The sequence below is a fragment of the Trichosurus vulpecula genome, chromosome 3, assembly GCF_011100635.1.
Source record: "Trichosurus vulpecula isolate mTriVul1 chromosome 3, mTriVul1.pri, whole genome shotgun sequence".
Lineage (NCBI taxonomy): Eukaryota > Metazoa > Chordata > Mammalia > Diprotodontia > Phalangeridae > Trichosurus > Trichosurus vulpecula.
Window position 1 is genome coordinate 327,688,524 of NC_050575.1, and position 16,174 is coordinate 327,704,697.

The 16,174-nt window shown below is 35.3% G+C and overlaps 1 protein-coding gene across 2 annotated transcripts in view; it reads right to left on the bottom strand.

The window, feature by feature from the left end:
• Positions 1–545: 545 nt before the first annotated feature.
• The window catches only part of PAPOLG (poly(A) polymerase gamma), a 45,700-nt gene continuing 30,071 nt past the window's right edge, over positions 546–16,174 (bottom strand). Inside the window, exons 11-23 of one of the 2 annotated variants that reach the window (XM_036751532.1) lie at positions 15,699–15,819; positions 15,265–15,349; positions 14,741–14,794; positions 11,451–11,570; positions 11,117–11,226; positions 8,386–8,507; positions 7,860–8,035; positions 7,225–7,331; positions 6,927–7,150; positions 4,398–4,463; positions 4,109–4,165; positions 1,894–1,988; positions 546–1,807 (exon numbers count right to left, since the gene is read on the bottom strand). In XM_036751532.1, the coding sequence (XP_036607427.1) occupies positions 1,792–1,807; positions 1,894–1,988; positions 4,109–4,165; positions 4,398–4,463; positions 6,927–7,150; positions 7,225–7,331; positions 7,860–8,035; positions 8,386–8,507; positions 11,117–11,226; positions 11,451–11,570; positions 14,741–14,794; positions 15,265–15,349; positions 15,699–15,819 (1,353 nt within the window). In that variant the 3' untranslated portion in view covers positions 546–1,791. Of the gene's footprint in view, positions 1,989–4,108; positions 4,166–4,397; positions 4,464–6,926; positions 7,151–7,224; positions 7,332–7,859; positions 8,036–8,385; positions 8,508–11,116; positions 11,227–11,450; positions 11,571–14,740; positions 14,795–15,264; positions 15,350–15,698; positions 15,820–16,174 lie in introns of both variants that reach the window. The other variant, XM_036751533.1, reaches the window with a different exon arrangement.

Sequence of the window (16,174 nt, forward strand, 5' to 3'; positions counted from 1 at the left end):
GATAATAATCAATTTTCTTCCTCCTTTTGTCTTTCCTCTTAGAAATTTTCATTTCCCAGACCATGAATATGAGGGGAAAAAATCCATTAAAAAACAACAAAAAAAAAGTAATATGTCTGGAATATAGCCAAGTACTGAACTGAAGTCTTTCAATTTAATGGCCAAGGTTTGCAAAAAAGATATTAGTTACTAATCTACTACACATATACCCACGCTTTTTGTTCAATAAAATACACATGCCAACCAAAGAAATTTTTTCCCGTGTGTGAATTGAAATTTGGAAAGGTGAACATGCCAGTTTACTTTTTGTCTAGTAGACTAGAATACTTAGTAAGGAGATAGCTGATGATGCTAATATATATGCATATAAATATATGGATATACATATCTAAATATCTATATGTGTATATAGATATATATGTAACTATAGATATTACCAGTGTAGGTGATATAATGTGCATTACTTTTAAATGTGTTTCTTCAAATCCTAAAGGTAAGATTTTTTTTAGCATAATTCATGTAAAAAATTAAAGCGAGACAGTGAAGGTTTTAAAGTTTTCTCTTTGAAAAGATGGTATCTTACAGTACATACAAAAATACTCTGAAAATACATACGACTTCATTTACAAAACATTGAATCAAACATATTACAAGAGGAATTACATGGTTATGGTTTTTTTTAATAAACTGCATGCTTTCATGAAACTTAAAAAAATTACTAAGAAATGCACTGGAAAAAGCAGTGTTAAAAAAAAAGACAACATATGTAGTTTGTTAAATGAAGATTACAAAGGCCCTGAGCCAATTAATGGTCAGTTGTAATGGTCATTCAAAAATGCCTTTTAGATTTCAATAAAACCTACCTCTTGTTTCTGCATGCCTGTCAGTGGAAAAACTTTTTAAGGTTGTGGTGCAAAACGATGGTGTAGAATTGTCATGCCCAGTTAATTCCACACCACAAAGATGGACACTTCTCTTATATTATGGTATTTTCATTGGTACTGGAATGAGTTCTGTTGCTCTATAAAAGCTTTGCAAAAACATGAGTTAACTAACAAGGATGACATGAGATACGGTATATAATACAATTCTACCATTCATACACTGACTTTCAGTATCCTGGTTACGTTTTGATTTTTAATAAAGATGCATTTCACAGACCTCCATGGGAGGCAAGTTAGAAAGGATACATGGTGCTTGTATTTAATCACCAGACTAATACTCTCTAGTACCCAAGCACCATTTTGACAGAAATGCACACAAAAATTAGTTTAAATATTCTATGTGCCAACCTGTGGGAAAAATAATTTAAATCAATAACAGACAGAACAGACAAGTATTTATCTACACAAATTGGAAAAGCAGAAATGATACCTCACATTCATGTATCTGATGCTTCACAACAGGGCTTCACTGACTAAAGTAAATATGTTGACATTTAGTAGATTACAATTATAGGACAATTTTTTTTTGTTGTTTTTAACTTTTCAGTTCCAGACAATGATTATAACACAAGACTTGAGGAGGGGGAAAAAATCAGGACTATTCTATGGTAGTCCACAAGGGCAAGGATGGGTCCCCATAACAGAGGAAGCAAGCATCTAAAGTTAAGGCAATAAAACCCCTAAACTTAAAGCCATAATATAGTAGACAGTCTGACAGCAGGTGATTTGGAAAAGTTACACGCAATAACAGGAATATCCTACACCATCTGCAGGTCAAAGTGAAGACATAAAAATTCAAAACCAGATCAGGGTTTCCAGGCTGATGACTGTTAACTCTCACCGTATTTTACGTAGGACAGCAACTGCAATAAAAAAAAAGAGTAGCTGCTTGTGAGCCACTAAACCATTGCATATTTTCCTTTTATGTGATGAGGCACATTGCCTTTACCGGTTAAGGGTCAGTCGGATGGAATTTTTAATGACACGGATGTTGTTTGTTGGAACAGGAGATGATGGATCTGGTAGTTCTTTACTAGGTAGTCTCTATAAGAAAAAAAAAAAGAATCAGGAAAAGTGAACACAGACTTTAAAGACCTCAGTACTAATTTAGACACCAAGTAAAAACGACAATTTTAGTAACCACCTTGACACAAATCTTTTAGTTTCTAATTTAATACAGCTAAATGCCCTAAGTGTATTAAGTACCTTCCAGTATTCATAAGTACCTTCTTCCAGCTTTTTAGTTCAAGTATTTAAGTAAGGAGTTCTACATTTCTAGGGGGTGGGGGAGGGGAGAGGGAAGTAGGTAGAGAAGCAGGGAAAGAGTGCATCAAAGAGGGAAGTTCTAATTAATTAACCTTAATTCTTTCCTTTACCCTCTTTCCTTAAAGAGGGTAAAGTAGTTCTCCTAATGAAGGCAGGGAGATTGTAGTTCTTCCTTAAGTCCAACAATGCTGTTACATATATCATGCAGGAAAGTTGGGAGTGATATAGGTCACCCAAGAACAAATTGGTTACTGCCTTGGAAAAGGCAAAAACTCTAACAACTGAAATTTGGTACCTGATATTAATACCTTTTCATATCACTTCCACAGAAAAGTAATTTATTTTAAATTCAGATTGTTGGAAAGTCATTTGTAAAAAGCTAGAACCCTAAGGAAACTTGTACTGTATGGTCATACTTTGTAAAATTACAAACAGTGACCCCGCTGCATGGGATATGGGGAACACCGTAGAATGAAACACAACTTTGTGACAGACACAGCTCTAGTGTCTTACCAAGGTATCTACTTTAATTCTTCTAAGTGCTGTGGAACACACGTTCATGAAACTCAGCCTTTTCCACCTCTATCATTTTCTTTCATTTACTCAAACTTAATTAAGGGCCTACTAGCTGCAATGTGTTGTTGTTCAGTTGCCATTTGGGGTTTTCTTGGCAGAGATAATAGAGTGGTTTGCCATTTCCTTCTCTGGCTCTTTTTACAGATGAGGAACCAAAGCAAACAGGATTAAGTGACTTGCCCAGGGTCTCACAGCTAACAAGTGTCTGAGGCTAGATTTGATCTCAGAAGATGAGTCTTCCTGACTTCAGGCTGGCACTCCATTCACTGAGCCATTTGCAACGTAGTGAGACATAAAAATGAGTTCTTGCCCTCAGGGAGTTTACAATGTAGATTAACTGCCCTTGTCCTCTGGCTACCATACTGAAGTAATTTTCCAAACATCTCCTTAGGCTTAGAGGAAGAAAATCACTTTTTCTACAAGTAATTATCCAGGAGGCTGTTAGATTGCAGGGTGGCATAGCCTGACAGAACACCTAAGAGCGACCTTAGCTGGGCCTGCCCTTGATTGCACAGCCTTCAGAAGATTTAGAAAATGTTTCACTTAGAAAGTGCAACAATTCTTATGCCAGCAGGTGTTGGGCATTCTGCTCACTATAAACTCCCACAGACGATCTCTCCATAATTTAAATAAACCTGCTTTCTGATTCATCTGCTAAGAAATTTTGGTTTATTATTGGGGGAAATTCCATATAATCTTGAAATATTATTCATTACCTTTGATTTTTATATTTTATGATCTCCGTGATGAAGCTACTATTTAAATACTGAATTTTCCTAGAATGTAATTATTTGCTCAATATTGGAGATTTAAGGTTTATATTGAAAAGATACTTTGAATACCATTTGTTCTCCCAATAACAGTACACAGTAAATAACGTACTGCAAAATTACCAAATATTATATTCTGATAGTAAGGATTGCAACAAAGGACAATGATGTTGTACTGCCATGGCATCAGATTTCTGTGCTTAATCCCCATTTGTTTCTTAAAAACTAAGACAGAAAAGGAAAAAAAAATGACTATACATGTCCTCCATGAAGCCCAATTTTCCTAGCCCATAATGGTTTCTTCTCTGAACAACTAGAGTATTTATAGTTAATAACAACATGTAGTTTAAGATTTAACTGTTTAGTTTCATACATTTATTTTGTCTTCCCAGTTAAGTGATGGCCCTTGCTTTCAAGGAACTTACAAAAAACATATTACACTATATCTGTATTTCCCCATAGCATTTAGCAGAAATAACAGGCATTCGAATACTTGTTATTTAAATAATTGAGAGTGTAGTGACAGAATTTTACCTGTAAACTATTCATTACCTGTAGTCTAGCTGTGTCAATAGTTGGAATAGGCATAGACTCTCCTCCAAGACTATTCTGAAAGGTCAAAAGCAGTCAAGTGAGGCCTTTTCCTTCACTAGGAAACAATCTGTGATCATAAAAGACTCAGCTCTTAAAAGAAAAATAATTGTATTTAGCACACACACACACAGCCACACAGGATAGACGTTATTTGCCTTGCTTCTCATATTTTCTCCCACATATTATTATGTACATTATGATGTGGCTCTTTAAAACAAAGTACTTAAGATGAACATTACATACTTACCATTGGTTTTCTCTTCCCATCTTTAGGGGCACAAGATTCTCTGAAAGCTGAATCAAGTCCAATAAACTATAAGAATAAGGATTGAATAAGTATTAAAATCATTTGGTTTTAATTTATATTTATTTATATAGTCATATAAACATTTAATCTTTATAATTTGGAGAATAACAAATAAATGAATATAGATATAACACAACATCAACAAACTAAAAGTGAAGTCAGTGGTGGATGGGTAGAAGTCAACATGAGGGATCATTCTGATTTAGTCAGAAGTCAGCTACTAAATCCTTCCAAAAAGTAACTCATGAAATTTACCCCCACCTACTGGACATAGAGGAGATCAACACCATTATTAAGCAGGTAATGATGAGTATTTTCATCCAAAGTTCACAATCACAGCTTCTACATAAGTAAACTTGCCCTTGTCATTTACTGTCTAAGACCTATCACTGATATGGGTACTCAGGACATAAGCTATTGACATGAATCTTCCATAGTTTCAAACATGTCCAGGTTTTCTGGCCTCTTCCATTATTCATCTAGATCAGGGGATGAAAGATTATAGTCTGCGCAGTCCAAATACAGCCTGCTGCCTGTTTGTGTACAGCCCATGAGCTAAGAATCATTTTTACATTTTAAAAAGTCGATTGTAGTTTGTTGACCCCTGATTTATTCCCCCTAATAATAAGGCTGAAATTTCTCTACTGACATCCTATTCTGGAATATTTAATTGTGTATGCAATAGGGTGGGGTGGGGTGAGGGAGGCAGAAGAGGAGGAGACTCACAAAAGAGCTCAAGATGTCTCAGGTCTGCCCAGCAATGGGCTAATCCAAGAACTAGAAGAGCTAAATTGAAAAGGCATCTTAAGCAAAATGCTGGCAAAGCGGTGATGACTGTTTTGGCAGCAGCAATTATCAAAACAATCACATAAAGGGGTTGTGATCTGTGGCAGGGGAAGAAATATTTGTACTGAGAATATAAATTCTACAAGGGTAGGAATTGTGCTTCTTCTAAACTTTTTATCTTCCCAGTGCCTAACAGGGTGCTTTACCCACAGTAGGCACTAAAATGTTTAATTCTGAAGTGCTGAAATATGGCTAAAAGTATTCAATTTGCTTTTAAGAAATCAGGTGAATGAAACTTGAATGAATTTTAACAACGTAATAAAAGTATTTTCTGTTAAAAAATTAAGGTCATGTATGATATGGCCAATAGAATAAAATGACATTATACCTAAAAAATACCATGCCTAAATTAATATACTTATTCAGTGTCAAACTACTAAAGTATTACTTCACGGGGCTAGAATAATTAAATTAACCTTTTGGATCTATGGACACAGAATTCATGACTAAACAAGGGATACAGAGGATCACAGAAAATAAAATGGCCAACTTAATTACACAAAACTTTAAAGGTTTTGCACAAACAAACCTAATGCAGACCACATTAGAATGGAGCTAGGCAAATGAGGAAAGAAAATCTTTGCAGCAAGTTTCTCTGTCAAAGGTTGTATATCCAGGATATATAAGGAAATTGATTCATTTATATGACTCTAAGAGTCACTGCACAATACACAAATGGTCAAAGACTTTGCAGAGGTAGTTTTCAAAGATGAAATCTAAGCTATCAACAGCCATAGGAAAAAATGCTCTGGATTACTAATAACTATACAAATTAAAGCAAGTCTAAGCAGATTGCCAAAGATGACAAAAGAGGAACATAACCACTGTTGGAGGGGCTGCGGGAATACAGGCACATTAAATGCTCTTCTTGTAGAGCTCTAAATTGGTCCTACCACTGTGGAAGGCAATTTGGAAGTATACCCCCATAATAGTTTTCATCCAACTATATTACAATTAGACCTATACTCTGGAGATCAAAGAGGAAAAGGAATGATATATACAAAAATATTCATAGTAGTTCTTTTCATAGTAGCCTCAAACTGGAAACTAAGGGGATGCCCATCTATTGGGGAATGGCTAAACAAATTATAGTATATGAGTGCAATGGATTATTGTGCCATAAGAAAACTATGAAATGGACAATTCCATAGAAAACTAGGAGGGCCTATATGAAATGATGCTGAGTGAAGTGAATAGAATTAGAACAATTTACACATTATAAAGAAAAATAACTTGGAAAGACTTCAAAAACTGATCAGGGCAATGATAAACCATGATGTTGCCCACTTCCTGCCAGAGAGATGACAGACTTAAAATGCAGAACGAAACATACATTTTTGGACATGGCCAATGTGGGAATTTGTTTTGCTTGACTGTGCATATTTATCATAAAGATTTTCTTTTCTTCTTTCTTATATGTCTAATGTGGGTAAGGAACACAGTGGGAAAGAGTGTTAATAAATGCTTATAAAAATAAACTAAACATACAGAAGAGAAAAAGTAAAATAAAACAACACTTAGGTACTTAGATTACTCAAGAGAACTGAGAATGTCTATGAGAAATGTCTGAAGTAATTTCTAGTAGCATTAATTGAACCAAAAAGCTATAGAGAATGCCCATACCTTTTCTATATCTTTTAACCTCTTAGGAGACCCATCTAAAGAAGGTGAATGAGATCTCTTGGATATAGCACTCTTAGATGTTACATTTAACATTCCATTTTGGTGTTGCGGCCCTTGGACTAGATTATGAGATGTTATTATACGAGGAATGACATTTCTTCCTACTACAGTAGGAATGGTGCAGATAGCTGGAGGTGATATGGCTTTTATTGTTGAATCGATTTCTGCAAAAGAGGAATTCTTTTAGACTAGAACAAACACAGTGGAATCAGTAGTAGCAAGAAGTCTTGATACATACTTGAACCAATAACTGGGATAGATAATCCTTGAATTGGAGGTGAAGGAACAACATCCAAAGGCTTTTCTGCAATGGTGGCAGGTGCTGTTTCATCAGGTTCAGTACAGCTGTTGTTAAAAAGAAAAAGCAATCTAAATTTTCTAATGATTTAAAATAAGCTAACATTTACTACAAAAAAAGTTCCATGTTAAACTTAGGGGCTTACGGAAGATGGAGAGTCAATGAGATTTTTAACACCTCAAATGCAAAAAGGAAATTTATTCCTATTTGTTGACTTCTCACAATTCATCATTAATATGCCTTCATTCTTGTTCATTACACAGAAATATCAAATGAGTAATTAAAAACTTTCACTAAAAGACTATATCCAAGAGTCCTTTATAATTGTTTTCTGGTTGAGCATTTCTCACTTGTCATTCCAAAAATCTGAAGAATGAAGTGTAGTCTATGTTTGGAAAATACCATATGCTAATGACACTGCCTACCAAACTAAGAAGGTTAAACATTTATGCTAACATTTTTTTTTAAATGGCACTTAGGTACAAAAGAAAAAAGTGTTAAAAAAGGTTCATATTTTAGGTCAAAATATATCCTACAAAAGCTATTTAATGAAAGATTAAATTAACAACACAGACCTTTCCATTTCTACCACATGAGGACTCTCAGGCTTAGAATGCTTGTTTAATAACACAGGGGAATTAAAAGGTGTTCCATTATCAGTGTCTCTGGAACTATCCAAGCAATTTCCATCCAGCGATGATCTCTTTGACTGAAGTCCACTAGCACTTCGATTGATATCTTGGAGGCTTTGCTGAGAAAAAGTTCATAGGATTAAAAATTGAAACACAAACAAAAGCCAACAAGTGGAGATATAAAGAACATGGTCAACTCAATTATCTGCAAGCAGATCATCCTTTTGTGGACGAATAAAGGCAAAATTTAAATCTGTGGATGGCTATGTTCACATAAATGCCTACGCTGTGAATACTCAAGGAATGCATACTTAATATCAACCCAACTAGGAAGGTAAATCTACACCGGTCTATTCCAAAATGTAAACACAGATAATTTGCAATTATCTTGTCTTGTATTTTGCTCTATTTGAAGTCTTATCTTTTCTTATTACGGTAAAAAATTATAAGAACCAAGTTACACACTTACCTTCTTTTTTTTTTGTAAAATTTCTGCAGGAAGATAATGATGAAGCTGCTTTTTCTTTACGTGAGTGGCTTCAATCTTCATTCCTTCTTTTAGCATGTTTATGTTGTTTGCTTGCCTATATACTGTAAAACAGCATCTCGTTATGTGGGAACTTAATTTTTAAGCACAACAGCTCTTGGCTTTTCTTAATAAAACAAACTACAGTTATGAACAGACACACATATGAGACTAACATCCTAAAACATTTTCATTATATCACCAGTGAGAGAACAACATATGGCTGATTCGAAGATGACCAGACTAGAAATATCTTTGGAAACATCTGATTATATGTTTGTTCAATCTAACACCCATATAGAATTGACAAAAATAGGACTAGTCTACTCTCCGATATCTAGTCAGATGGAATAAAAGGCAAATTAAAACAAATGAAGTTTAGTTTCACGCATATCAAATTGGCAGAGAAGATAAAAGATGAAAATAAAAAATGTTGCAGGGGCTGTGAGAAGTTAGGCACAATACTATACTGTTGGCAAAACTGTGAATTGGTCCAATTCTAGTGGAAATCAATTTGTAATTATAATCAAAAAAAGTACTGAACTGTTCATAACTCATCCCACTACTGAGTAGGATGTGTCCCCACAAGGTCGATGACAGAAAGTCCCATAAATTCTCAAAACATCCACATCACTTCTCTTTAGATGAGGCACTGATTACATGGGAGTGTCTGAAAGAGGGGTGATGTGGTGAAATGTGACTGTGCCATAAGAAATGATGAATGAGACAATCAAAAGAATGTGGAAGATTTGTATTAACTGACACAGAGAGAAAGCAGAGAAAGAACATACATGACTAAGATAATGTAAAAGAAAATGTTAAAAGACCATGGAATACAAATTATATGCAACAATCTAGTATTAGTTCCAGAGGACTTCTCTATAGACAGTGAACTACTGACGCAAACTGTCACTAATGATACCATTTGGAACTGATGGGCAAGTTTGTTTCATTTTTATTATTTTTCTTTCTCTTTGTTGTAAAAGAGTTCAAGGTGAGATTTTTGGGAAATGATACACAAAATAAAAAATATTAATAAAACATTTAAAAGAAGAACCAGACCAGTCAAGATTAAATTCAACAAAGCTTTTATTAATCAATATGAAATGTAGTTATAGGCAGAGCATTTACTAAATACAAAACACTCTGCTGCACAAGCCTCTCATCTGGGTTCCCAATAATCCTCTGCCCTGTATTCCCCCCTTTACGTGCCCTGACCTGTGGAAGGGCTCATTAGGATAGCCTACTCTCAATTCTGCCTGAATCTGCCCTTTGTGGCCTATTTGTTGGGTCTGGGTACAATTTAGTTCACAAGTGGCATTGGTCCCTCTCCTCATTTCTTACTGGATAAGTGTCCTAAGGATTAAGAGAAAGCAAGGCAAAAAATATAATTTTCTTTAGCCAATTTTTTGGGGAACTAGAAATTATGTCTATGGCTTGTAAGTCAGATATGCCATATCTGATTTGGCTCCCCGCTAATATTTTAGACAAAAAAATGTTCTAAATTTAATAGCAAAAGAAAAAAAAAGCTTAATCACCTGAAATTTATAGCTATGTGGTTAGATTCTGGGCAACACTTGAGACTACTTGGCTCTTTCATGAGAATGATGAAATGACATCACGTTAACCTTGGAGCTGAAACTGAGATAAGCCTCTGACTTAATATGCCTCACAATTCTCATGAATAGTACAGTTTGTTAAATACCAGTATTCTCACTGTTTCTGTTGAAAAAACTTGGACCTTTGTGCTTTGCAATAGCAGTGCACATTTACATAACACTGACACATTGCTTTACCTATCTCCTTTGATTCTTGTAATAACCCTGTAAAGAAAGGGCTATTATGATTTTCATTCTACAGATGAGAAAACTGAGGCTTAGAGAGGTTAGGCAACTTGCCTGTGGACACAGCGCTATTACCTGTCAGAGGTAGGATTAGAACCTCAAGCTTCCCAAGTCCAGCACTTCAGACCTTCTTGCCATACTACAGAGGTCATCTGGCAGCAAGTGCAGGTTCTTCAAGGATGTATTTTGGACTTTTCTGCTCTTGCCTATCTACTCCATATTACTCTTCCCCATTTACTTTAACCTCTATGATTCCAGAACATTCAAGATTCTATAAAAGTTTATTACTTATTGCAACAAGTATAAAACATTTCTCCCTGGCTTTCAAGACTCTCCTATAATAGGTTCCCATCTTGCCTATAACACATAGAAATTAAAATTCTATCCTTCAATCTTCTTGACATTTCAGAAATCACTAAAAAATTTCATAGTATTTACGTTACTAAGAACAACTTCTATACCGTTGTGGCACCAAGAACAATTGTTTTTCTAGTATGCATTATTGATGATATACCACCTTAATTTTCATGCGGCGATTATAGATAGCTACATAACTACAGAATGGGTTCAAAACAAATAGCTGTGGCAAGAGTTCAAAAAATGGAAGTGTCATTATAGAAAAAATGAAACATTTAGGAATCACTTTACAAAATGCTATTAGAGTAACAATTTAAAGAATCGTTTCGTTGATGCTAGTTAGTTTTTCTCACAGCTGATAAATAACTGAGCCGGCAGCCAGAAAGGTCACACTGAGTCTACAGCACACACCAAATAAGCCTTTTATCCATGAAATTGGGTCTAAATTAAAAAAAAAAATCCATTAGTCTTACCTGTATCAGTAAAAGACTGAATATCGTATGTTAAATCTATGTTAACACTTTCTGCATTTTCAACTCGCCGGAAGATTATCCCAAGGAACCACATTGATACATAGTCACTCCTTTTAAAAGTAGAAATAAAAACAAATAAATTTTAGGATGTTCCCCTAAATTTAACAATGAAAACTAGATACTTAAAAAAAAATTTCCAAACTTTTAGTCTGAAAGTCCCTCTGCCAGCCTAAGCATAAAACTTTTATAAAGTCCATCACTATTAATGATGATGAACATTCCTAAACACTAAAATGGCAAGTAGTACTGGTTCAAGTAAAGATTTTAAACTTACTCTTTATAATGTTCCTTGTTCCCTGGGAATGACTGAGGATTGACATGGGCGAGAGTAATAAATTCATTCCGCTCCAAATTTCCGACAAGTACACGGATTTTAGATTCAACTAAGCCAACCCTAAAAGGAAAAACGGAAGTTTTTGTGGTTTTATGCCAGTGTTAAATTTGGTAGCTTGCAGATTAGCTACAGCAACAACACCCCCAAGTGTTCAAAGATGCACATTAGCTGTGGGCAACTGGCCTTGAAATGTGGTCACCTTTAAAACTCCTTACCTCTAGCCCTAACTCCAAACTGAGCCATGTATGTACTAGGCATAGGTAAAGCAACTTGTTTGCAAGGAAAAAGTATTTTAAATTTCTTGTCCATTTTTAATTACAGAAGTGTATATCATTAATAATTTAAAATCCCCATACTTTGGTTATGTTCATGTTATACCATTATAATTCACCAAAATTTATTATGTCTACTAAATACAAGCCACTGTGTGCTAGCCATTGGGAATGTGAAGGAAGAAAGAGTTTTTATGGGACATGGGAAATGACATGTATGAACGTAAACGTGATAGGGGCAATAAAGACAGCTAAAGTGCCAGAAAAGGTGGTGTCTGAACTAAGCCTTGAATGGAGATGGGATTCTGCACGGTGAAGAGGGATAGTATGTTCTAGGCATGAGGGATGGCTTCTGTGATATATTAAGTGGGAGGAGACTGGCAACGTTAACTCTGGAAAATAATCCAATCTGTATGGGACATAGAGCATATGAAAAGGAGCCAGAGCGTAGACAGTACTGAACAGTGAGCTTTACATTTTATCCTAGTGGCAAGAGAAAGCCACTGAAGCTGGCTAAGCAGGGCAGTGGCCTGATAAGATCAGTGATTTAGGAAGATAACTTTAGCTTTTGTATGAAGAATAGACTGGATGGGGGAAAGTAGAGGCAGGAAGATCAATTAGGAGGCTATCATAATAGTAGTTCGAAGAGAGGGTCTTGAACTTGGGTGGTGGCAATATTTACTGAATAAAGGGGACTGATGGGATGAATCTTATGTATGTAGAATAAAAAAGGACTTAGCACCTGACAGAATATAAGGAGTAAAGGTAAAAGAAGAATAAGTGTATCTCTGAAGTTTCAAACTAGTAAATTAATTTATTTTTCATTCTGCCTAAACCTTCATGACTCCTTTCAATACTAAGTCCTCATTTACAAAGTTCAGTTTAATTTCCATAGGATCACAGATTTAGAGACCATCTTGTCCAACTCTCTCATTTAACAGATGAGAAAGCTGAGGGGTTTGCCCACTCCCAGAAGCAGGAAGCATCAGAAGTGGGCTCTGAACCTAGGTTCTGACTCCACAGTCCTTCTTTCGACTGAGCTAAGTTGTCTTCCAAATGCACCAGTAAGGCAAAGAGTGAGGCTTACTCAATTTAAAACATATTTGTTTACGGACCATTTACAATAGGTGTGACATTACTAGTCATAGGTAATATAAAATTAATATGCCAGTTCTTCCTAAGAGCCTATAACCTGGTTGGAAAGACAAGATTTTTATAAAATCATATTTCTTTTGAGCCACGTCCCCTTTACCCTTTTTTATCCAGATATTTTACTCAAGATTTCAACCATGTGGAACTTTACCATGAATTTTAAAAGGTCTAAGAACTTCAAAGAGTGGTATATATACAGTAAAGTAGTTGATTCAGATTATAAGAAGCAACAGTGGCACATTGACGAGTATCAAGAAATGACAACAGAGGGTAGGGGCCAAAAGAACTAAAGATATTTAAAACATTAGTTCTATTATTTTCAGGAAAAATAATCCTCAATACACCACCTGGGGACATTGCTGGATTACAAAACAACAGAATAACTATATTTGTAATAAACTTGAGTCATCTTAAAAGGTTAAACTTACTTAGAGAAACTCAACATATTTTAGAAAGACTTCAATTAAAAAAAGTAGTTAGTAATTAAAACAAAGGGGTAAACACTTATGTTGACTATCTTATTCCCTGATAATGAAGCATTACTGTATATACTTCGCTGGTTCAATGACCCATGATTGTGTTGATAGGGGCAAACCAATATAGATCACAACCCCTTTACACCTTAGCAGATGGTCTTTGTGAGCTGCTATGGCCAAAAAAATAATCACCTGGTGGCCAAGCCTTTGATGATGAGCCTCTCCCTCGGAAGGCAGACATCCACTCCATTGCCGGGCCTGTACTCGAAGCCAGCTGGGTAGGACCTGCTAGAACTTGTGCTCCACTGGCATAGCCTTCGAGAACCCAGGGTCCCCTCCATGCCATGATGAGTAGGAAGGACTTTAGTGGAGGTACTATATATAACTAAGTGCTAAATTGGATATAATCAAGTGACAAAATGCATGGTACAGACAATAAATGGTATGGGCAAATAGGAAGGGGAGACAGCAATACTGACCAGAATTATTAGAAAAGGCTTCATGGAAGAGGTAAAATTTAAGATAGGTATGCACTGGGTTTACTCTTCTAAGTCCCAAATTGAAATGTTATCATAAGCAACAAAAAGATACTCTAGCGGCCTGGTTGTGTACATGACACCTCAGACTGCCACTTGAAAGGGTTTGATAACCTTAATTCTACATATTAGAAGGTAGCATGAGGACTATGGACTATATTCTTTGACTCACTTGGTGACCTAACTTGATTCAGATGACAGATGGGGATAAGACAGGCCACAGAAGCAAGGGGTAAGGGTATGGTTTCAGGGGATCCAGGAAAGACCTACCTCAAAATAACTGTACCTAGTTATAGATATTTGAATTTCATTTTAAAAAGTATAAGCCTTTCATACCACAATCAGAAATAAGGCTTAGATGAAAATCTGGGAAATAATATATCAATCTAAAGTTACACTAAGGGCAAAAGATTAATATGTAAAGAGATAGCACTAGAAGGATGACACTGCCTAGGAAAGGAGGCTGGGGAGAGAAGACAACCTTTGTTTACTTATAATTCTGACTAGGGCTAGCCTTGACATGTACACAGTGGCCCGTGTGGTCAAGGATCTTAGAACAGAGAACAGGGATAAGAGAAGGGAAACTGCCTTGTACATGCACCATTAACTCCCAGCTACCCCCAAATTTGAAAAATTTGCTCAACACCAGATATTAAATTGAGTGCCACTAAAATGGCCATTCAATCTCAAAGCAGAAAAGTTAAGGATGCTGTTAAGGCAAGAGAACTTCTTTTATCTATATGGTTGAATTATACATTTGAGGTTAAAAAAAAAAAGGAAAAAAGTGGTCTTACCATTCTAAATGGTTCTCTTCTGTGGAGGCACTGGCAGTCAACACTATATAATGTCTGTGAAGAATTTTCAGTATTAAATGGCCATTGGGGATTCAAGAAAGAAGTGAGAAAAAAAAAAAGAATAGTCAATCAGGATGTATACATTATTTCCATTCCACCACTACCACCACCACTCTTCGTGTCTCTTTTTTAGTTATAGCAACATAATTAAGGCATAGTCTTAGATGGAATTATGTCCTCATTGAAGTGGGGTACTATTGGCACCAATACAGATTAAAATCCCTAATGAACATATTTTATGAAAGAAATCATGGTCTAACTTCCAAAAACCAAATTTTAGAACCCCATTAAAAAAAGTTATTGTAAAAGCCCATTAGATGTGAAAATAAACACTATATTTTATATAACTTATATGTATCTGCCATTGTGTTCCATAACTTACCAAAAACATTAAACTATAAAATATATACAATACAGACAATATTTTTATCAAACATCTAATCCATTTAGACAATCCCAAATACCTGTATTTCTGAAAAAAATTTGGTGGTTCAAGAAGTTTGGACCAGTCTGATTTTCCCTGAAGTATTTCACCCGTTACTGCAAGACCTGTTTTAAAACAGACACAAAAATCTGCTGTTATAGTTTACTCTTAGAAACCCTAAACCTTTTTGTAAAAATTTCAACTTAGCTGACTCCTTTTCAACATACAAAAACAAAGTTTCAATCATATTAGACTGTCTTTGTTGTTATTCCAACATAAAAGAATGCTTTGGAAAATGAATAGAATTAACATTATCAATTTCAATAGAATACTAAGAATAAAGGTATCAAAACACCTTTTAAGTATTTTCCCTTACCAATAATTACAATGCTTTTTTGCTCTGAGAATCAGGTTGCCAAACCTAAACTTGTTAGCAGACCACAGATGAAAGGACATAGATGGTAGAGTGCTTACCTTGTTTGAATTCTTCTACCATTACTGTCCGAGTTGAAGTAGATACATTATACGTAGAATTTTGTTGTGGATAGGCAGGGGTGATTATGGGCATTAGATGATACCTATCAGATGGATTTACCTATGAAGTTGGATAATGAACGAATTAAGTCTTATTTTTATTCCTTTAACAACCATTTACTGAGTACCTACTATGTGGAAGCAAGCTATTTCAGTGGTCCCCATTTCATTTTTCCCCAACCTAAAATACATAAAATAGGAACACAGGTAAAGTAATAATAAAGTTAATAAATGGCTATGAAGAGAATGATGCAGCAAGCCTGACCTTGGACAACTTTTAAATATAGCAGTGGCAATAACAAAAATGGTTTTTTGTGTATTTCTTCTTATCTAATAGAGCAAAAGGGAAGGAACAGACAGGAGAGGCAGGCAAAAAGGCAAACAGGGCCAGAATCATCACAAATAGATTTCAGCTT